Raw genomic sequence first — 23,070 nt, 5'->3', positions numbered from 1 at the left:
ACAGATCAAGATAGACTTTCCTGCTATTCGGGTGAGACTTTAAGTTATACTGTCAGAGATCCCTGGGGAACGGGTATGGCCGAGGGGAAACTGGTGGGTTTTCATTTTATGTCCTCTTTTTTAGATAGGTCAGAGTGCCCAGGATGTGTTCTAAACTCCTGCTGGGAGAAAAATTGGGTGTAGGGTAGGAGTGGAGGTGGGAGAAGGGGTAATAAGGAGCACTTGTGTTCTTATTTCTTTTTCCTAATCTTGGGGTTTGACTTTCACAGTTAAGTGAGTAGGAGGTTGTAGAAACGGGTCAGAACTGAGTTTCCACTGACCTTGCCCGCCACACATGCACATTCTGAACCATAAGATACATATAAGAGCCAGCAGTTCCAAACCGCAAGCGTACTTATGGCGGGATGGTCAGCTTGGAAATATAATGAGTAAACAGTGGCTTGGACTTTTGTACTCTGCATAGAGGAGTTAGACGGGGAGTGTTAGCCGAGGCTGCCCCCCATCTTAATTTCAAGTTGGTTAGAGTTCCTGTTTCTCTCTATCACTTATCTTCAGTTGCCATGCCAGAAACACCGCCCTGCGCGTCCCCCTTTCCTAGTACAGCCTGCGCTCCAAGTTGACCCGGCACCCGGGACCCGCGCACCCGCTCAGAATAAACCCCGAGCCCAAACTACTCCCTCTGGGCGCAAAGCTCTCTGTTACTGGGTCCCTAGGACCTCTGCCTGCAGACAGTGGTTCCAAGTCGCACACCCGCTGCACTTGGCTAGAGCCTCATTCTGGGTCGTGTGTGAGACCGGGGCGGCCCGAAAGTCCCGCGCCCTTGCACGTTGATGTCGAGCCAAAGCTCCGCGAGCTTCTCCCCTGATTTTGTGAGGGAGAGACCCGAGAGGCCCAGATGGAGACCCTCCTCACCTCTGGAGGACCTCCCTGGCAGGGATAAACGCTCTCCAGCCTTTCCTCTCGGAAACGGAGTGACACAGTCTGAGAAGGAGCCTGGGACGCTTAAGTTCCAAGGTGAGCGCGTTTCCAAGTTCCCGCTCTCTGCAGAGTGGCGCGTGCTTGGACCTACACAACTCGGTAGAGACTCGCTGGCTGCCCTCTCCTCCAGACCCAGGCCAGACGAATGTGAATAATAAACGGATGGGGTGGGGGAGTCCCAGGACTTATTCTTCTAACCCGGACCCTGTGTCAGTCTCAGCTTCTGAGAGCTCTGGACTGACGTTTTAACCTCCAAGGGCAAAGAGGTCGCCATAAGCATCGGCCAAAAGCTGCGCCTTCCTCCTGGCACGGAGTCTCCCTATGTTCACCCTCCAATAGCGCTCTTAAGACCCCCTAGCGCTACAGCGGGAGTAACTGGCAGAGGTAGTCGCTGGCCCTGAGCCTGCCGGGCCGGGGAGTCCTGCCCTGGCCGGATCTGCCCGTTTTCTTCCAGGCTGCAGCGGTCGGGCCCCCGGGTGGCCACTAGTCGGGCTCGGAGGCGTCCACCGAGGTGAGAGGGAGGGCTAGAGCCGTAGCCGGTGCGCACCCGGTTAAAGAGACTCCCAAGCACCGCAGAACCTCCAGGTTAAGTTCTCTCAAACGTGTGGTTACGCCCCGGGAGCAACTCGGAGGCAAAGGGTTCAATAGGCAAGTTGGTGAGGACTTGCCCTCCTTAAAGTAATAATTTGCTAATTCGGATCTATTGCTTTTAAATATCAAGTTCCAGAGACCTCTGTCAATGCAGGCTTAATTCCATCCCACTGATGAAGGATGTTTATAAACGGTGCCTGTGGCGCCAGCCGAGTGTGAAAATATCAGTTTTATGCCTTTTGATAAGAATTATCGAGGTGGAAGGCTTATTAGGCGATTACAAATTTCTCAGCGGCTCCGCAGCCCAATTAGGCGGCTCTTCGCGGTGAGTGGACGCGGTGGGAGTCAGGGCGGGTTGGTATTCCTGTTCTCCAGCCCCGGACCTCCAATCACGACTCGACGGGACCCAAACCTCTTCCCGCATACCCACGGGCTTTCGGGGAGACACACCCAGCGCCCCCAGACTCGCCCGGCCGCAGATAGGGGACTGCCCCAAGTCGGTCTAGCATTCCTTCCCACCGACTTTCAAAGCGTCCCGCTGTCCAGGGTGGGGGGTGGTGGTCCCCTTGCTGTCTGTTCATTTCATTCACCCAGAGGTGACCGTCTAGAAACTGCAAATCCTCAACATGGGGAGTCCTCTCCCACCTGTAGACCCTCTCACGACGGTGTTGGGGTCTGTTCCCGCTCAGCTAGAAAGTGATTTCAATTGGAGTTAGAGCTAAGACCCCTCATTAGGAAGACAAAAGGAGCTTTTCTGATTTTTAGCACAGCGTCTAACGTTGGAAGAGGTAAATCTGCAAAACAGCAGGCGAACTTTTCCTTCCAGGAGCTCGGGCGGAGGAGGGTGTGACTCGAGTCCCTAGAAGCGGGTCACAGTGCGGTAGCGACCTTGGGACAGGATCGCCACTGAGCGAGGGGTCAGGAGGTCGTTGGGCCCCGATGGGCGGGATGCTCTCAGCCCGAATATTTAAAGCACGTACCTCCGGGTCGCCCTTCTCCCACTTCCACACAAGAACCCCTCCCCAAACCAACGGTTTACGCCACCTGGGTCGCAGAAATGGACTCACCGCGGGGAGGCCTATAGATCTAGGCTGGGTGCGCGCTATTACACCAAGGGGAAAAGTCCGCGTCCGGCCGGGCGCCAGGAATAAAGCGAACGCCAGACCAGTCTTAGATCTTCTTATGTTTGACGACCATTCTTCCCCCCAGCCCAGCAGCTTCTAAAAATGAATCATTTCCTCCACTTATGCAGAGATAGGAGCTCTTAGATCAAGATTAGTATTTTGAAGACCTGATTGAGAGCCGCCTGATTAGGCGAGAGTGGGTGGAAAGACCGCATAAACGCCCGCGCCCCCGCCCTACTTCCCCAAACAGCTCCAGCGTTCTCGGGATCTCTAAATGACCCACGCGATTAACTCTCCCGGATAGTAGCCAAGCAGTACCCCCAGATTCGTTTTGCAGACTTCACCAAATAGAAACTGTAACTAAATCTCCCAACTGGATCTTAATTTTTGCTTCCTCTTCAATCCTGCTCTATATTCGACCTGATCCTTGATAGAGCCAACTCTCTGCACGACTTTCTTTTGCTCGATTTCGGGAGAATCATCTTGAGACCTGTGCTATTTCATGGAAAATGCATTATGTGGATTTCTCTTCAAAGACTTAAAGTTTTGCAGTAGATGTAAAACGCAAATCTTTTCCTCTCAAGGCACAGGTCAGCTTTTTGAGAAGCCGGCCCACCCCAAGCATTCAGTTTGTAAAAGGGCACAGGTTAACCGTGGAGCCCCTTTTTCCTCCACCCCTCACCCACCCCCACCCCCAGTAAATTTTAGCGCCATCTTCCAAAGACCTGCATGGGGTGGTTAATATTCACCCCGTGTATGCAACTGCGCTAAAAGGAAAACAATGGCGTAAGAAAAACATTTTAGGAACTCCCGCATTTATGAGGAAAATGTCATTGAGAAAAAGTAAATTTGCAGTCGTTGCTTCATCTCAGTTTCTTGCAGGGGCTCATCGTGGAATCTTTTCTTTCTAGACAAATAAGACAAGGAAACAATCATATACACATGCATATTTATACAATGTCACACGATTCTAGAATGACAGCCACCCAGATTTTCTTTTATTTCTTATATGTCAGAAGTTTGCTTCGCTTTGGGCTTTTTTCCCCCCCAAGGGAAAATTGGGAGTAAAAACTATTATTTTTCTCACCGAATTCCTCTTCACACACTAAAGAAGTATACTGTATACCACAATGAGGCGATTTAAACAAATACACCCTGTGATCCTAATTAAAACTACAGAATTCTGGATAGCCCCCACTCCCCAACAAACCCGAAGCCAACATTAGGGGCAATAGCTGTTGGTCTCTAGAACTTAGATTATTTTTCTAGGATGGTAAGAAACAGCGGAGCTATTGCCAACGTACTTTTGACTTTCTTGCAGCCTGGATTTTACGTCTAGATGCTGCTCAGATGTTCTTTCTTTATCTTAATGAGAAAATTTTTGCAAAGGGACTGAGAACCACCAGATAAGTCAGCCCTCAGGCTGCCAGAAAGTGGTGCCGGAATTCCCTCTGCTTAGACCCAAGGGGCTGCGCGACTCCGGAGAAGGACTAAAACTTTGGAGTCACACAGACCTCAGCTTCCTCTTTTGCTTGCAGCAGAAAGAGATGTAACCTGAATCTTTGTTTAAGTTTTGGTTGGCGAGTAAGAATTAAAAAGCCACGACAAACGCAGAGAGCAGTTTTGTGTTTTGCGTGTGTGTAAGTCAAAAGTTAACAGGCCATTCCCAGCTTCGTCTCTCTCTCCCCTCCCCCCATCCTCTTTAATAACTAAATCTGAAGTTGGCTTGTCCTGATAAAGATCTTAGCGTGTAGAGAAGGCGGGTTTTCCTTCAGGAGGTGAGGCTATTCCTCCAGGAAAAGACTTTCCCCACACCCCTTCCCTCCCTTTATGTAAGGTTCCACCCTCTGGAAAACAAAACTTTTTCTCTCCTCCTCCTGGAGGGACAGAACTCAGTGGAGTTGGGAGACGGATCCTGAGAACTGTGCAGCAGAGTGGGCACGGCCACAGCGGCCTCTGCGGACCGAGACGCGCGTGTGGCTTTCATCCTCGCTGGTGTCCGCTGTCACTAAAGCCTGGGGGCGGGGGCGGGGGAGCTGGGCACACACCCGCCGCCTCTGACCCTCGGGAGCTGGGATGTGAGAGCAGCCCTGGCAGTGCCATGTATTGGAAAAGCGATCAGATGTTTGTGTGTAAACTAGAAGAAAAGGACGTGCCGGAGCTGGTAGTACCCCCGGAGAAGGTGAGCAAACCAGAAAGGCGGAGCCGTGCTTCTCTCGAAACGCGAGCGGTTTGGGGAGCCTAGACGAGGTTCCGAAGTTTACCTGGCACTGCCTCATCTTCAGACCTGGCGATTTTTTTTTAAACCATTACGTAGTTGGCGTTAGTCGGTAATCATTGCCTCCCCTCTGCACAAGCTCACTTAACCCGAGGCATGGAGAGTGCCATTTGGGACGCGAAGCCTCCAGCCTAAGGCGCTCTCGGGTCCATGTGAGTCGTGCTTTTGTTTTATTTGCCACGCGTGTTCCTCGTGGAGGTCGGGAAGAGCGAGTCGGGGCGGGGGAACCCAAGGGAGGCGCTGCCGCGCGCTCCACGGGCCGAGTAGAGGAGCAGACGGCTCGGGAAGGCCTCGGGCGTGTCGCCCGCACGGCTGTTTTACTCCTAAAAAATAACGGGAAGAAAAGAAGCAGAGCCCAGGGCGCGCGAATCGGCGGGGGGTGTGGGTGGCACAGGCTAGTCCTTCACTCTGGAGGCTGGATCTGTGCAGGTCCAGCGTTCTACACGGGGAAATCCTCGGCAGCGGGACTCAAAACTCTCTCCCGCTCCTTTCCCCCCCCCCCCTGCAACGCCTGCTTACTGGGAGACAGCTCGCAAGAGCCGCGCTTTTCTACTTGGACTCTTTGCGTCTGCCAAGAAGCGGCCTCGGTGCTGCGGCACTGGGTCTGCTTCTAGGGAATACCCACCTCCACTCCGAGGGTACCTGCAGAGGGTGGAGGGACCCCTCACATCCATCCCGGGTTGGACCGAATCTTGCGAGGTGCTGCCAAAGAAAGGGAGAGGTGAAAGTCACGGAGGTGGGGGTCCCTAGGGGTGGGGGACCCCTCATTCCCCCCGCATTAGAGATTTCGTAAGCGAAGGTGGAAAAAGCCCGGAGAGACTGCGTTTTCCTTTAGGAAACAAAATGCCAGCGAAGGCTTTGGAAACACTCGAGTAACGCGCGTTGTTGCTTTAAAACGTTTTGACTGAGGTTTGGGTGAGTTTCCTTAATAGCACAAATTAAATTCAGCTGGCTATTTTCCATTATTCGACCCGCTTTTTGCGCTGGTTAAAAACGATCCTTTAGTAGCTCAAATGTTGACTTACTGAGCAGTAAGTGGCAATTTACACCTTAAAGAAAAGAGTGTAAATCATTCGCGGCTCTAATTGCCCTAAGTTTACGAAAGAGCTGCTGGCTCGGTTTAATCTGAAGCATTTTCATTCAAATTGTCATCAGAACAAACACCAGGCTTCTTAAATCCCGCAGTAATTAGCTTTCAAGTATCCGATTAAACCTCTTCACCTTTCGGGCTATCCAATTCAAAAAGCCTCCTTTTAAAAAATATATGTGTGTCTTGCTCTTTTAATTGAGGTTATTAAAGAAATCAAGTTGCTCCCCCCACCCCCTCCTCAATCCTCTTTTCTTCTCTCGCTCTCCACTTCCCTCCCCCGCCCTCCTCCCCCGAGCACCCCCTTTAGCTGGGTGATCCCGGCTCCGCGGTGATTGACGTCTAGAAAGAAAATGCTTTGTGCCGGGATGATTGTTATTAACTTGTTGCCCCCGGCAGGGGGGCGGAGAACCAACGTGCTCCGGTGAGCTCTGGGGACCCGGAGCCCCAAGAGCGCCGCAGCGCTCCGGGCGAGCCCTCGGCGCTCGGGTGGCCGCTCGCCACGCTCCGGGGGCTGCGCCGCGGTCGCCGCCGGGAGCCCGCGACGGAGGCTGCGCGCCCGGGCCCGGCGCCCTGCAGGCTGCACGCGCGGCCGGCGCGCCGGGGGCCTTCATTAAGCCGCCGCGGCTCGGGCGCTCGAGCTCCGAACTCGTGCTCAGTTCCTCCCTTGCTTTCCCCCGCGCCCACCCACCCCGCAGTGTCAGGGGCTCATGTCGGACGAGTGCGGGAGAACTGCAGCCCTGGCGGCCGGGAGGACTCGCAAAGGCGCCGGGGAAGAGGGATTGGTGAGTGGGGGAGGCCCCCGGGTGCGGGTGGCCCCGACGGTGCGGGAGGAGGCCCTGGACGCCGGGTCGCTGACCCCGCCACACTCTCGGACTCTTCGGGTTCCCAGTCTCGGGGGAATTTCGGGAGGGAGACTCGGGGTCCGGGATGGAGCTGGGGGTGGGAGGTGGGACCTGACCCTCTGCGGGTCGCTGGGCTGCGGGACGCCGGGAGCCCTCGACGTCAGGGGCTGGCTGTCCTGGCGGGTGGGTGGCGGGAGCTTGGTCCCGGGGAAGAGCTGGGCGATGTGGAACTAGACCTGCGTCCGGTTGGCCCGGGAGAGGAGGAGGGGTCTAGAACTGCCAGCGACCGCGCCTTGCGGCTTCCTGCAGGTGAGCCCCGAGGGAGCAGGGGACGAGGACTCGTGCTCCTCCTCGGCCCCGCTGTCCCCGTCGTCCTCGCCCCGGTCCATGGCCTCGGGCTCCGTCTGCCCGCCTGGCAAGTGTGTGTGCAACAGCTGCGGCCTGGAGATCGTGGACAAGTACCTTCTCAAGGTAGGGCGGAGTCGGTGACCCTGGGAGCTGGGGGGTAAGAGAAAAGTTAATTCCTGGCATGGCCCCTGCCTTCTCAAGCTTTTTCTCCCAACTCCTCGCTCGAGGCGTCTGCTGGATTTCTCTCCGCAACAGCTCGGGCGAGCGCAACTCCAGGGCTGGGAAAGAAGGAGAGAAGAAAGCAAATTTAGAGTCCCCGCATTGTTGCAAAATAGCTGGTGTGCGGCACGTGGTGGTCTGGGAATGCAGATATCCCGGAGGAACCTGAGGGTAATGGAAGTGGGAGAACTCTTACCCTTTTTGAAACTGTTCTGCCTGATTTTTTATGAGTCCGGAGTTAGGTCCCACCACCTCCCATTTCACCCTTTAAGTTCGCCTACTTGTGAAGGTTTCAGGATCAAAAACCTTAAAATTCCCCACTTCCCGGTCTCCTTTGGTCAAAACCACTGTAAAAAGTTACTGTCTTCTCTCTCCCCCCCCACGCCCCCTCCCAAAAAAGTTTTCTTATGTTTATTTGCAGTGACCCAAGATTTTTCCAAAATAAAAGTTGGATGTATTGACATAAAATCTGTTCTCAACAACTTTTCCTCTTATCGAGGTTTAATATTTAAAGGTCATCCAATGTTTTTGTTTGTTTGTTTGTCTGTTTGAATGTCATCTCCAGAGCAGGGGGGCGGAGGATGGAATTGAACGTAAAGTTAGACCAAATGAGGAAAGAGAAAGGAAAATGTCTGGAATGAAGTTCTTCAAGTGGTGGTTTGAGAGTTGACTGTCTGTCTTAATTTGTTTTACTTCTTTCTCAAAATACTGTTGGGGGAATTTGGAGTAAAAATCTGGCAGGCCTTAGTTATCCATGTCATTGCATGCAGGATCGTGGTCCCATGTGTCTTAATGCTAATACTATGGGCTTTCAACTTCAATAGCTTTTAAAAACCACTATTTAAAATAATGATCTCTCCTACACTGAATTAGTAGCAAGCGGATTCATTTTCTGTATCCTCCCTACAATCCCCACCACCAGTTTTTAAAAAGGATTAATTATGAAGCCTGTGATGTCAAAAAGCAACTTAGTGAGATGCTTTAAATATCTACTTCAAGATAGAAATTGCATCTGTAAACTGGTAGGGTGCCCTATATAGATCCAATCCAGATAAAGGACTGCAAGAAGTTTTGGTGGTAACATTAATAAGCAAACAGTAAAAATCTTAACTGTTGTTGATTCCTAAATATAGCCAAGACTTTAAAGACTTTCTCTTTGAATTTGTGCTCTGAAGAGTCTCTTTTCTGTGTTTATGGGCCTGGATCTTTTTTTGATATTACAAAGCTATCATTTGGATAAAGCCAATTCATTTTTAATGAGCTCTCTCCATAAGCATAATCTTTAAGAATGTTACTGAATAGAATTACAAAATCTACCACTTTACAGTAGAGAGGATATAAATAAAAACCTTATGAAGTGATTCTTAAAACATCCTCTGATAAACTAGTCTCTAGTTATCTTTTTATGTTAATATGTATTTGTAAGGTATACAATATCTAAATGATCTGTATAAGTTACATGCTGTTTTCCTTCATAACTGGACTAGAGTGTTCACAATCATCTTCTACATGAAATCTTATTTTATTCTTTATTATGTACATAAACTTGGTATTATATGATTGGATTTAGTATCTCTTGAGTTTACTTTTTTCATTTTGAGTCTTCCAGATGAGTTTGAATTCAATTTGATACATTGTTAAAAGTTAATAAATAGAGATTTCTAAGCTAGTATAGTATTTGAAGACTTGAGAGTTTAATATAGAAAAATATCACCTTGTAAGGGAAGTAAAATGGAGTTAGAACAAAAAAGTGCAAGGAATTAGACGTATCTCCTGTCCAGACTACTCTAGTGTCCTGTTTGTGTGATTCTTTTGGCTTGATGATTCTTGGCTTTCTCCGATTTAAGAGAATTACAGGATGGCCACTACTTTACCCTGAAGACTGAAATCTACCCGTGCTTGAAAAAAACAAAATAAAATACAAACACCCCCGTCTTCGTAATATGTAAGCATTAAAGCCCCTAAGCAGTGGCATACCTAAGGAAATCTTTACTTCTAAACTTTTAACTTAATTGGGCTCATTTTATGAAAAAAGGAAAGAAAATACTTTATTTCTAGGACAGTATTCATTGTTCATGTATTTCTATTCTAAATTGACTTTCATATTTTAGTATTTTTGCTGTTTTTCACATTTTGTTAATTATATGGTAAATATGTAATTCCTTTCTAACAAGTCCCAAAAACTTAAAACTTTTATAATTTTACCAAAACAATATTTACTTAGTACCTTGGAAAGAGGAACATAACTACAATTCAATGCCAGTGAAAATTTTTTCTTCAACTTTTTTTAGGTAATATGTTTTTTAGTATTTTAAAAACTGGTGCTAATTTGATAAAAGGCATTGAGTAGTCTTTATTTATGAAGAGATATACTCAAAGACATGTTTCACAATGATTTTCTTTCCCATGTTAGACATTAGACCCATTTATTAGGCTGTAATGGATGTTTTTGCTTCTTTGCTGTTCTTTTGCATGAAATTTAATTAAGCTTAGAGCTATGTTCTCTGTTCATTCAGCAAGAGCAAACTTTAGAAGCTTATATTGCAGGCAAGTTTTATACTTTTCACACCATTTCTGAAACTAAAGCTGTGATGCTTGCAGCATTGTGACAAAAGCTTAAGGTGAGAATAATTATGATTTGTTCTCTGAATTGACAATATTTCATGTTCCTAATTATAAAATGTAAAGTCCTATGATTTATAAAAAACATTTTATGCCTTATTACTTAAAATGTAATTAACAGTGTTCAGGTGCCCTTTTTAGAACTATTTTTTCAGGCTTACCTTTTTCTTTAGGAAATCAAATTGTGTTATTGACTCATTCATTACTTCATTTTTGATTAGTGTAAGAAGGGAACACAGGATTCTGCTAAACTATTAAATCTACTTTAAGTTTATTTTGCAAGTAAAAGTGGTTTGCTATCTTCCTTATGAAAATAAATAATTACTTTTATTACTTTCACTTTCACTGGTGCGCACTTTCTAATTTGATCAATAAGAGAATTCTTTACCACGTTGTATGGAAGAAAGATTTTGATTCAAGGAAAAATAAAATACCTGTATGCAGGACTTTAAAGTGACCAAATTTTTCTCTGCTCCTAGTAAACTAAAAAGTGAGAAAAAGATGACAATTGCATTTTCAGAAGGTTTTTTAAAAAGTGAATATTTTGTATAAAGGAAAATTAAACAAAATGTAGAATATGCTATAGTAAGCATTTGGTTCAGGTCTAAAAGAAAAGATGTCTAAATGCATGTCTAAAAATGACACTGTTTAAATGCAACATGTTTACAGCATGTGTTATAAAATATTAAGGGACCAGTTTTTAAAATTACTTAGCGTATGCAGTAGGTTATTCTAATGTCTTCTCATCCTGCCCCATTTTTGTTCACAGGTGAATGACTTGTGCTGGCATGTTCGGTGTCTCTCCTGCAGTGTCTGCAGAACCTCCTTAGGAAGGCATACGAGCTGTTATATCAAAGACAAAGACATTTTCTGCAAACTTGACTATTTCAGGTACACTGTGAAATATCTTAGAGGAGTAGATATTCCAAGAAATTATTACTCAAAAAGAATCTGCAAATTGACTTTCCTGTTCAGTTTATTTATTGAAGCCTGGAGGATTTCACAATGAAAGTGCTTGATATTTTTTAATACATTTTTTATAATATACAATAAGAATAATTGGATGCTTTATGAATTTGTGTATAAAATATTTAAAAATAATTACTTCTGCTTTGGGGAATGAACACCTTAGATTTTAAAGACAGAAAAACCTATCTGCTACAATAAGTTAATGAAGCATAAGATGACTTATTGTGAAAAAAAGACACTTGTTTGGGGAGAGTGGTAATGCAAAATGAAATAACTATAGGAAAGGAGTAATATGTTTGTTTGTTTTTATAAAAAATGCTATTGTCAAAATCAGGAAGGTAGAACAGTGGGTTAGGTGCTTGCCTTACATGTGACTGACCCAGGTTTAATCCCTCGTACCACATATGACCCTCTGAGCCCTGCTTGGAGTGAGCCCTTAACACAGAGCCAAGAATAAGCCCTGAGCAATGCTGGTTGTGGCTCAAACACAAAACAAACAAAAAGTGCCATTTTCAGTTTACTTTAGAATGATATTTAGTTGTACACTGATAGAGTACTAGCAGTTTAGAAACTGTGATAAACCATGTATCATTCTAAAGAACTGATTTTTCCACTAACAGAAATATACCAAGTTTAATGATGCTGCCCCAAAGTTGTTTCCTTTGGTATTTGATCTTTGTGTTATGAAATTATGTTTGCCTGAGATATTAACTATCACTTTTTTTCTCTGTGATCTCTTAGCAATTATTTAGATGTAAAGTTTCCTCTAGAATATAATTCTATTCTTAGTGTATAGCTGTCCTGAAAATTAAATCATCCCTAAGTATGACTTTAAAAAAAATTACCATGTTTCTTAATTTGCATTTCCAAATGAAGAAAAGTGCTCATTGTGAAATTGGGAAGTTAATGCTACATAGTAAAGTATATAATACTAATTTACGTGTTTATACTCAATTTCAAAAACTGATTTCCAAGAGTTTGGTTATTGAATAAAATTGCTAGCTTAGTTGAAGTACTTCACGAGGCCCAGAGTCCTTTATTTATCAAGTCACGAAATTTTATAATTACCAAAACCATATATTTATCATCAGCTTTGCCCTCCATTTCCTAAAAGTTGCAGTAATTTTCTTCACTTAGGATTTGCTAATTTTAATTTTTAATTGGTTTCTTAAAGCATTTTGGATGGTTTGGTTTCAAAGTCTTATTGAAAGTCTAGTTCTTAAGGAGTTTTTAACAGTTCATATTGAATAATATTCCAAAATGTAGTTAGGGCTTAGTTATTAAGATTAATTTAGAGAAATTGACAATACTGTTAAAGATGTAAAAATTAACATAGACAGATAGATAATACTCTCCTCACTTGTAGATATGCTAGGCTGTGACTATGATAGGAGACATGACAAAGAGCATCTGTCACCTAGATTAGGAGAAAGTAGGAATATTTTCATGTCATTTTGATTACCCTGAATTTATCTCTAGTTTTGAATAACACTCCCACCCCATAATCTTTGGATAGTAATGCAAGCGCTTGTTCTCCAAGGAAACATTTTTGAACTTTCCATCTTCACCCACAAGGTGAACAATGTTCTCATTTTTTAAAATAATAACAACTTGAAATGTTTATGTGTTTTAACTTTAAAAATATTTAAAACATTTCCAGTGATCTCAGCTTGGTTTTATGAAGTCATTATTTATAACTTTAGCAATATACTTTTGTGCTTCTAGATTTTCAATCTAGAGAGTGTGAGAGTGTGTGTATCTTGAGTAGCTCTGTCATTTATAAATGCACTGATATTTGTTACAAGAGGAATATTGAAACTTATCTTTCATGTATTTTAAAAGAAAATTTCCACTCTAGCTCAAGTCACAAAAGGGAGCCTTTGTTTTATAAACAGGGCTGAATTATGACTCCATCTCAAGTCTTGATTACTACCACATTGACTTTTTAGGAAAATAATTGATTCCTGTTTTAATTTCAAAAGATTTAGATACTTAGTTTAATCCAATGAGTAATATAATGTGTTAATTTAATTTTAGGGTTGATGAATATCTTGCCAAACATTAAATATTTACCCCCCTCCCTCACCCCCCAACCTTTTTATTTACTGTAGAAGGTATGGAACTCGCTGCTCTCGTTGTGGGAGGCACATCCATTCTACTGACTGGGTCCGGAGAGCCAAGGGGAATGTCTATCACTTGGCGTGCTTTGCCTGCTTTTCTTGCAAGAGGCAACTTTCCACAGGAGAGGAGTTTGCTTTGGTGGAGGAGAAAGTCCTCTGCAGAGTGCATTATGACTGCATGCTGGATAATTTAAAAAGAGAAGTGGAAAATGGTAAATAGACACTTTAAAACACTTTTGCATCTTTGGGGAAAGCGATAAAAATAATTTTTTCATTTTAATACAGTATTATGTGCAGTCCAATTTTGCTAAAACTCATTAAGTGCTTTGCTGTCAGTGATAATCTTCATCTGTTTACAGGGAAAACCTTGGGATTTATATTACTCGTATGCTATAGTCTCAGACACTCTTTAAAATTCTGTTTTTTTATGGCTGGTGCGATAGCACAGCGGTAGGGCGTTTGCCTTGCACGCAGCCAACATGGCCGACCCGAGTTCGATTCCTCTGCCCCTCTTGGAGAGCCCGGCAAGCTAAAGCTACCGAGAGTATCTCGCCCGCACGGCAGAGCCTGGCAAGCTCCCCGTGACATATTCGATATGCCAAACACAGTAACAACAAAGTCTCCAATGGAGACGTTACTGGGCCCGCTCAAGCAAATCGACAAACAACGGGAGGGCCTTTACCTTTACCTTTTATGGCCCAAATTCTGATTGTTTCTTTGCACTTGCCTTTCTAATGGGTGAACGTAAGATGGACACTTGCAGAATTTTTGCACTTTTGACTAAGTATGCAAGCCAACAAATGGAGCATTATTTCCACATTGAGTTTTAGTGTTTTGCAACTAAAATAAAGGATTTAGTGTAATCTAGAAATATATACAGTTATACACCAAGCCAGGAGATGCAAGAAACTTACTACTGAATGTCCAGTGGACCTATTGAAGTACCAACATGTATGGTGGATGTTTTGCTTTTTTTTTTTTTTCAAATGCAGGTAATGGAATTAGTGTTGAAGGTGCCCTCCTTACAGAGCAAGATGTTAATCACCCAAAGCCAGCAAAAAGAGCTCGGACTAGCTTTACAGCTGATCAACTCCAGGTAGACATGACAAGAATTTATGATTTTTGAAGTCATTCCCTACCAAAAACAGTCTCCATGCTGTCTTAAAGTGCTTTTATGTTTTCAAAAAGGTTAACCTGTATTTTTGTGAAAAATAACTTGAATGTATGAAAACATTTAGTGCACTAAAATGTTTATCAATATTTCCAAAGTTCTGACATGGTAAGTAGTCTTTCAAGCATGGTCTTTTGGTGGAAACAAACCATTCATCTGTCCAACCTTCTGATAAAATCTGTTGGGCCTAGACATTTACATGACTACCTGTAAATGTGATTAGAGACAAAATATTTTGATATTCTTAACAGAAAGACATATTGGAGGTTGTCTGATGAAAAACTAATGTGTTCATCTTTTTAACAAACCACACAGAGACTTTTAATGGACAAGATTGTTTGTTCCCTGAGTAGAGAAGAATTGAATGTGCCTTGACATAAATAACAATCTACTGGTGGTCTTCAATCAAGAAGACCCTTTCTTATTTTTAGCAGGGAGGGAGGGTATAGATGAAGAATTTGAAGGTTGATTCTTTCCCCTGGAAATGGAGGGGTAATTTTTTGGCTTAGTTGCCCTCAGTATAGCTGTTAAAAGTTTAATTTATGCAAATTGTGAGGAAAGTAACTGCTTTTGCTTTATTGTTAAGTAGATAATTCTTTGACTTTTTTTTTTTTTGGATAAGGTGTGTTTTCGAAAACAATGTACCGGGAAAGGTATTTGTTTCATGCTGAGGTAGAGTATTTTGAGCATTTACCTGTCACATACTCTAGGATGCTTTACTCAAAGTATCTAAATTCATATTTTTTAAAAAGCATTTTTTTGCAATATTAACAAATGAACAAAAGTTTTTTTTTGAAAAAACATTTTGTAAGATTTGCCATTGTTAAAGATAAGTATAATAAAAATGTTTCAAGAGAATTTTGATAGTAATCAGTAAATCTTGATATTTTCATGAATATTCCAACTTAATTATAAGAGAATCATGTAGCATTAAAATCTAGATCCATTATAAAACATTTATAAATGAGTGTTTTGGTTTTATTAATTTATGTCTAGACTTGTCGTAATCAATATATAAAAAATATTCAAAAAATGTTTCTACATTAATCTGCCTTTTCCTGGATGCCCCATTGGGCTGTAATGAAGATCACAAAAAACCCAGGATATATGACTAACTATGGGAAAACAGTAACAAAATACATGATAGCTAAAAACTGACTGAGTTAAAACTGAAATTTTAATATATATATATATATTTAAATAGTTTTTTCATTAATTGTTGAATATACTTTCAGTTACAAAGCTGGTAATTTGCAATACAATTTATTATCAAAATTACAGTTGTGAAAATTTGAATCAGTTTAGGAACATATGTAATCTCATGTAGGAAAATAACAGAATTTTCTATTTGATTAGGGTCTTTGTGTGCCGAGCTCCATGTAAGATGTTTTATTTATCTCCTTAACTTTGTTTGTGTGTTTGTTTTGATCCATACCCAGCAGTGCTCAGGCCTTATTCCTGGCTCTATGGTCAGGGATCACTCCTGGTGGTTCATGGGGGACCATATGGGGTGCCAGAGATTGATCCTGAGTCTCCCAGAAGTGCCTTACCCACTGTGCTCCAGCCCTATTTTAACTCTTACGCCAATAGGAAATGGCATAGGAGGAATTTGGACCCTGTTTCTCAAACCTCTATAATCCTTTCATTTTGCATGGCATTTCACATGAATGAAACTGTGCCTTATTAAAATTCTACTTAATGGCACCAGTAACAAGTACAAGAGAATCCAGGATTACTTTGCAGATTGCCTTATAGTTTCAAATTGTGTATATGCATAAACTTTTTAAGCCTTGTATTATTATAACAAAACTTGATCAAAATCATGTTTTAAACGTGTATCACAATTTTTAGAACTTGAAATTGAAATACTCTCAAATTACATTCTTATTTTGTCAACACCTGTCTTCTGTGCATTACTGAAATAAATGACAGACAATCCTTGTCCTCAAGTGGTTCTTTATCATTTAGGAACCTTATACAAAGAGCTATAGATATTTTTCACAGTAGATTTTTAAAAACTTAAATCATTTTTACCAAAATCTCTAATAAATAAGACAGTGTACCCCTTCTCAATTTTCCTTACAAAAAAACCTGAGCATAGTCAAGTAGTATTTGAATTCAACAAAAATAATAACATATTATGATTGATTAGTAAATGATTAGTAAAGTAAGTTAAGACTGTTAATAAAGTATCTATTTTGGTGAATGGAGAACTGAAATGGGAGAGATGAACCAGATACTTCTTGGATTCCTCTTTATTAAAATTTTTTCCCTGAAATTCTTTAGAAAAACATTGGTAAAAAACTGCTCATGATTCGTAAAATAAAAATGAAATACTATTTTTCTATTGGCAAAAATATTTCAGATACTGTTCCATTTTGAGGAAATCATATTTAAAAAGCACCTAACAATAGTACTTTTAAAAATTAGAAGCACGATTTTAATGACTGTTGATATTAAACATGCCAAGGCTAGCACCTACTTTATTAAATTTTGTGATGGAGATGGTCATCTGCTACTCTGAAGTTTCTTGACGCTTCTCGTAGACTTCCTGGTCTTAAATGATATGTCTACAAAAAGATTATTCTTTGTTCATATGAGAACATTTCAGAAGGAGTATGATGGGTTTTGACATCATTAGTAACTGGAGAAAAATAGTACTAAATAGAAATTTAGAGGGTTATTTTTCAGACTAAACACAGATAAGCACATCTTAGTTTTCCTTAAAGTATTCCATTTCTAAACCATCAATGTTCATTTACTTTTGCCTTGTTCTTTAATAAATTATTTTATTTAGTATAATTTGATTCTGTTATTAAATTTTTAATTTAAAATGTATTAAAAGCATTCTGTTTTTGTTTGATAAGTTATCAATGATGACCTGAAAACTGCCTTTCTTCTTGAAAAATTAAACAACAAGGACACACTTAATTTGCTTATTCTTTTTTCTCTTTGGTCTGTTACATGCTCAATTTTATATACAAATAGCACTATTTGCACAAGAAGACATTAACACATTTGGAAATGGAAACCAGAATGAAGGGAACTGAATGGGCTTTTAGGCAGATTCTGTTGTTTAAAAATGTTTTTTGTTTTGTTTTTGGGCTACACTTGTGCTCAGGCAGATTTAGGGGACAATATGGGTGTTAGGGATTAAGCCAGAGTCGACTGCATGCAAGACAAATGCCCTATTTGCTGTACAGTCTCTCCGGTCTACTCTCTCTCTCTCTCTCTCTCTCTCTCTCTCTCTCTCTCTCTAATATACATATATATTTTTTTTCATGGGGTGGGTTCCGAAGTGGTGGTGGCGAAAATCAGAGCTTCCTCCTATGATTCTTGACAACCAGGCTGCTGTTTTAATGTGCATACCTGGAAATGTGGTGCTGCTTGAGCATTGCAGTGTTGGAGATTAGTGAGATTACTGGGTCAATGTTAGAGAGCCTCTAGTGCAACACCCTGAGGCTCTGGGGATCAAGTTTTACCAGAGATGAAACCAGGGTCGTCACATGCTAGGCAAAATCCCTTAACCCCTGTACTGTCTCACTGGTCCCACTTATTTATTTTTAGTATTTTTCCTGGCCCTGTACTCAGGCGTCCCTGCTGAAAGTGATTAAGGAACCATATGTGGTGGCAGGGCTTTAACAGGGGTGACTCAATTGCAAGACATGAGACTTAACTCCTGTATTATATTCCAAACTGCCCACTTTAAAAGTAAAAGTATTTGGCTGTTTTTTTCAGGGAGCCAGTGGGCAATGTAATTTGGTATATATCCAGAAATATTTGGAGTGATTCTCAGTTATTCTAAACAGAATTTAATTAAAAAATTATTTAAAAGCTTTGTTTTCCTGGGATAACACTGGTCTTTTTCTCCACATTATCTTTGGGTTTTCCTTATATCATTAGAATGTTTTTGTGTTTTGGATTATACCTGGTGGTTCTCAAAATCTACTAGCACATTGCTCTGGGCTCACTGTTGCCTGTGCCCAGATAACTATGTAGTACCAGCAATCGAATCTGACCTCCCACAAACAAATCTGCACACTAGTTCTATGAACTATTTTTTCCTGCCCCTGTCAAATTTTTAAAGGCATAAATTTTCTCTACTTTTAACTCCTGAATTTAAAGAATAAGATATTCCCTTTACCCTTAAGGAGCTCACTTTTGGCTACAGAGGACTAGACTTGTAAGCAAATTATTTAGCTACACTGTGACAGATGCAGTGATTGAAAATAGTATTATAAGAGAAGTACAATGGAGAATGCTTTTAATTTTGCCCATTAGAAGTTTTGTGGCAGGCACTGGTGCTTAAGTCTTTTCAGTGGATTGTTTTCTCCATCTCCTATCCCAGTCCTATGCAGGCATGCATAGCAATCATGCCAGATGCCATACTTCTCCCTCTAATTGTTTATAATATATATTCTCTAACTACTCAATTAAAAATACTTAAAAAATGGAAGTTTCCAGCTTGAGTCCTGCTTCTGAAAAAAAAACAGAAGACTTGGACTGACCTATTTTTTATCTTGCTACTTCCTACCAGGGGTTGGAGCAATAGCCCAGTGGGTAGGGTGTTTTCCTTGCACTCAGCAGACCCGGGTTTGATTCCTCTGCCCCTCTCGAAGAGTCTGGCAAGCTACCGAGAGTATCTTGCCCACATGGCAAAGCTTGGCAAGCTACCCATGTTGTGAGGACAGTGCTACAGTGCTACTTCCTACCCAAGCCCTCTCCACACCTTTCCTCTTATCTTCCATTATAGGCAGTTATTGATATATCTATATTTTTATTCCAAGAAGTTGAGTTCAGGAAAAATATTTTCCTTTTAATTTTTTAGTTTGTTTTGTTCTGGGCCATACCTGGCTGTACTCAGGGCTAACTCCTGACTCTGGATCACTCCTGGCAGGGCTTGGGGAGGCCATGTATAGTGCTGGGGATTGAACCTGGGTTGACTGTGTATAAGGCAAGCTCCTTTCCCACTGAAGTTTCCTCCAGCTCCAGGAACATTCTTTTCATGCCTCAATATCTTCTAGTATTTAGTACAGTGCTTAAAATTCAAAGGTTTCCATCAAAATGATATGGGAACTTTTTCAATAAATAATGTTTTGATGTCAAGAAATTCTTATTCAGTGAATTGATGTGTGTCTTTTGTGGTCTCAGATATTCCTTTGCATAGAGAAAGTACTTAAGCAGTGACAGAGACATAATTAAATGAATCCATCATTTGCTCTGTACTATTTGCACACTGATGAAAATTGTAGTAGGGATACTGAGCCTTTTTATCTCAATAGAGGTTGGAGTTAAAGGTGATTAATTTTTTTTTAAAAAAACTAGCAATCTTTTAAATCAAAGTGGAAAATAGTAAATAAGACATAAACCATTTAAGCTTTCAATTTCTGGGTTAAGAATGAAGGGGGAAATAAGATTATTTTTAATAGCACATTTGAGAGAAAAGTAATAATGTGAAATAGGTCATTTTAAAAATCAGCATAGCAATTTGTATGTAATTTTACAGCATTTTCATTCTTTTATACATTTTCCCATATCATTTTAAGTAATAAAATCACAAATGGTTCTTTTTTAACGTATATTTCCCACTATCAAAACACAGAAGACTGAAATTCCTATATTTTGCTATTTACTTCCTATATTTCTTTTAAAAATCAGGTTATGCAAGCACAGTTTGCTCAGGATAATAACCCTGATGCACAGACCCTTCAGAAACTGGCAGAAAGAACAGGCTTGAGCAGACGTGTGATACAGGTTAGTATTTTAAAGGTCAGCCAAGTGATACTAAAGGTTATATTATGGTCTCTTATGGTCTCTTATGAATGTGTCTTTTTTTGGAAAAAAAAGGTCATATCATTAGCTTTAGACTATAGGTATTTTTATATTTTTAAATCAGTTGTTTAAAACTTGGTAATTTGATAATTTGGCCTGCATTACCATTTGTCCAGTCACTGTACATGTTATTTCATTTGGTTTTCACAGCACCCCTAAGATTTTCAAGCTCAGAAAAAAAAACTTCAGCTCCAAGCAAAATTTGATTATGAGGCTATGTTTTGCTACTTTTTCATGAGATGGTTTTCGTGGTGTGTGTGTGTGTGTGTGTGTGTGTGTGTGTGTGTGTGTGTGTAGGGGATGTTGATAACTATTGTTAAAGATACAGGTTTAGTAGCTGATATTAACTTAGCAAGAGAAGGAACACATTATGGAAAATCTATTGAAATTTAAAAATTGTGAGGGACAGTTGTTGGAGTTTAACTTAAAGAGGTATATAGTATTCTCTTCTGATTAGGAGAAAACCATGACACGTGATTCTAGAAAGGATTGTGACAGCACATAGAAAAATTAGAACTGGGGAAAGCTAGATCTTATTAGTTAGAATTGCATAGCACAATTATATTTTATGAACAGAGATTTAATTGGAGGCAGTGGTCTAGAATTCATTTGAGAAGCATTTAATTGACTATACCCCAATGGCAGTTGCTGACGTGGCAGACAAGAAAGAATCTAGATATTATAATGGGGAAGCAGAGAGCAGTCATAGAAAAGTCAAATTTGAGGTCAGAGTATCCATGGGAATGATGCCCATTGATAGGAATATTAAGGTTAAAAGAAAACTGGTTTTGTTGATGGGGGAGGGGAAGATAGTTTTTGTTTGACTTTGATAATCACATAATGATGGGGAAAACAGGCACTTAAATAGGCATTTGAAAAGATAAACAAGATTTAAGCAAAGAGCACCAAGATTATGAATTGAGATGAATTCTTTAGGAAGAGATTATAGACAGTAAAAAGTGAAGACTGGACTACAATAAAATATCAGAGTAAAAGATGTTCTTTAAACAGAGTAAACGTCAGTATTAAGGAATATATCTGGTGTAGTAAAAGCAATATGAAAGCCAAAGAAACACTGGCCAACTTTTATTGGGTACAGGTCTTACTGAAAGAGAGTAGAAATGCAAATTATTGTGAATATTATTCAAGGTAAATTTATGTAAATATAACCAGCAAGATGAAATTTGGTGGAGGGAAAGACAAAGGCCAATATTATACATATCTTTTATTTCTCATATTGGGTAGTTCCTGTTTATTCTTCATCTAGTTCTTATTAAGTCTAAAGTAATTCATATTAACAAAAAATCTACACAGACACTTATAAAATATTTGATGTTGCTATAGCTTCTCCAAAGATGTGGATTCCCAGAGGATTTGGTGACTACAATGTCTTAGACTGTCTGAGAGGAAAGTTTGGTGAGACTCTCTGAAGAGGGAAGTTCCATGACTTTAGTACTTTCCAGATGTCTAGGGTTTTGCATTCATTACAGAGAGTCACATATTTTGTGTGCGGAGCATTGGTACATACACAGTATTACTTGGGTACTATTCTATGCTGTGTACTCATGGGTTATTCCCCGCGGTGCAGTGCCTAGATTGAACCAGGGTTGACTGCAGGCAAGGCAAAGTCCTTACCCCCTGTATTATCTTTCTAAACCAGTTTCTTCAAAAAGACCTTATGGCCAGAGAGATAGTGCAGGATGTAAAGCACTTGCTCTGCATGAAGCCAACTCAGGTTCCCAAGCAGCACAAGAAGTCAGGAGTAAGGCCTTAGCACCAGTGGGTGTCTTCCAGCCCCATACCATAATAAAAAGAACTGATAAGGAACAATTTTAAAAGCATAGCCCTACTTTTAAAGAGAGGCTTAATAAGTTAGGAAAGATTTAGGAATTGTGTGCTAATAGTAGAGACATCAGACTGTGCTTATCTGTTAAGGAGAAGATCAGGATTTAGTAAGAAAAGGAACTGTATAAAATAAAAAGTATCTTTAAATATTAGTGAAAGGCTACTTTGCAGAAAGTCTTTTCAAGTGAACACTGGAGAGTGTATTCCACTCATGAGGAGGAGCTTTCAAAACTCATTGTGAAAGATTATAAAAATGGGATAGGCCACTTGGAAGTAAGCGTTCCTTAATTGATATAGTTCATACTCAATGGACTGAGGGTTCCTTCTAATTTCACAATCAATACAATCAGTGACAGTGATCAGTGACAGTGACAGCTAAATGATCATCTAAGCTTTGGTCATTCTGAAGTTAGAAGCAATGGAAAATGGAAGATGTTCTGGAGTTTTTTCTGTTTGAAGAAGAATCCCAGACAAATCTGTCATACTATTTCTAGGTGGTTAGATCACCAGAATTTCCAACAAGTTAACTTGATCCCAATCACTAAAACTTGTAGACCATATCCTGGTGGCTTTTAACATAGGAGGATTGAACTGAAATACTTTTGATAAAATGAGGGGCCACCCGGTACTATCCTTTGCCTTGCACACAGCTGACCCGGGTTTCATTCCTGACATCTTATGTGGTTACCCTAAGTGTTCCAGGAGTGATTCCTGAGTGCAGAGCAAGGAGTAAACCCTGAGAACCACTAAGTATGGCCCCCAAATAGAAACATATAATAATAAAATTCTAAAGAGTACTAGAAAGCAATTATATTATTGGTAAATATGCATGTTTTAAAAATTTAAATATATAGCCCATCATAGTATTTTTGAATTATTATGTTTTTTAATTAGGTGATAATTATTACCCTGTTTTACCAGTCTATATCTGGTATTGGGTTCTTCTGGGTTTTTTTAAAAAAAAGTTAAATAGTTTTGATTGCTGTACATGGATTCTAATAAGCAAACTAGGTTACTCAAAGTTTAAGTGGAAGAAGCAGT

At 40.9% G+C, this 23,070-nt stretch overlaps 1 protein-coding gene across 1 annotated transcript in view; it reads left to right on the top strand.

Moving 5' to 3' along the window:
* The first annotated feature begins 4,770 nt into the window (after positions 1–4,770).
* Positions 4,771–23,070, top strand: part of LHX8 (LIM homeobox 8) — a 29,859-nt gene continuing 11,559 nt past the window's right edge. Inside the window, exons 1-7 of the mRNA XM_056123544.1 lie at positions 4,771–4,875; positions 6,757–6,843; positions 7,213–7,374; positions 10,862–10,983; positions 13,173–13,393; positions 14,174–14,277; positions 20,011–20,106. Of these exons, the coding sequence (XP_055979519.1) occupies positions 4,795–4,875; positions 6,757–6,843; positions 7,213–7,374; positions 10,862–10,983; positions 13,173–13,393; positions 14,174–14,277; positions 20,011–20,106 (873 nt within the window). The 5' untranslated portion in view covers positions 4,771–4,794. The remainder of the gene's footprint in view (positions 4,876–6,756; positions 6,844–7,212; positions 7,375–10,861; positions 10,984–13,172; positions 13,394–14,173; positions 14,278–20,010; positions 20,107–23,070) is intronic.

This window comes from Sorex fumeus, unplaced genomic scaffold (genome assembly GCF_029834395.1).
Source record: "Sorex fumeus unplaced genomic scaffold, SorFum_2.1 ptg000047l, whole genome shotgun sequence".
Taxonomy (NCBI): domain Eukaryota; kingdom Metazoa; phylum Chordata; class Mammalia; order Eulipotyphla; family Soricidae; genus Sorex; species Sorex fumeus.
The sequence above is the reverse complement of the archived record's forward strand: the minus strand, read 5'-3'. Positions and strand labels throughout refer to the sequence as shown.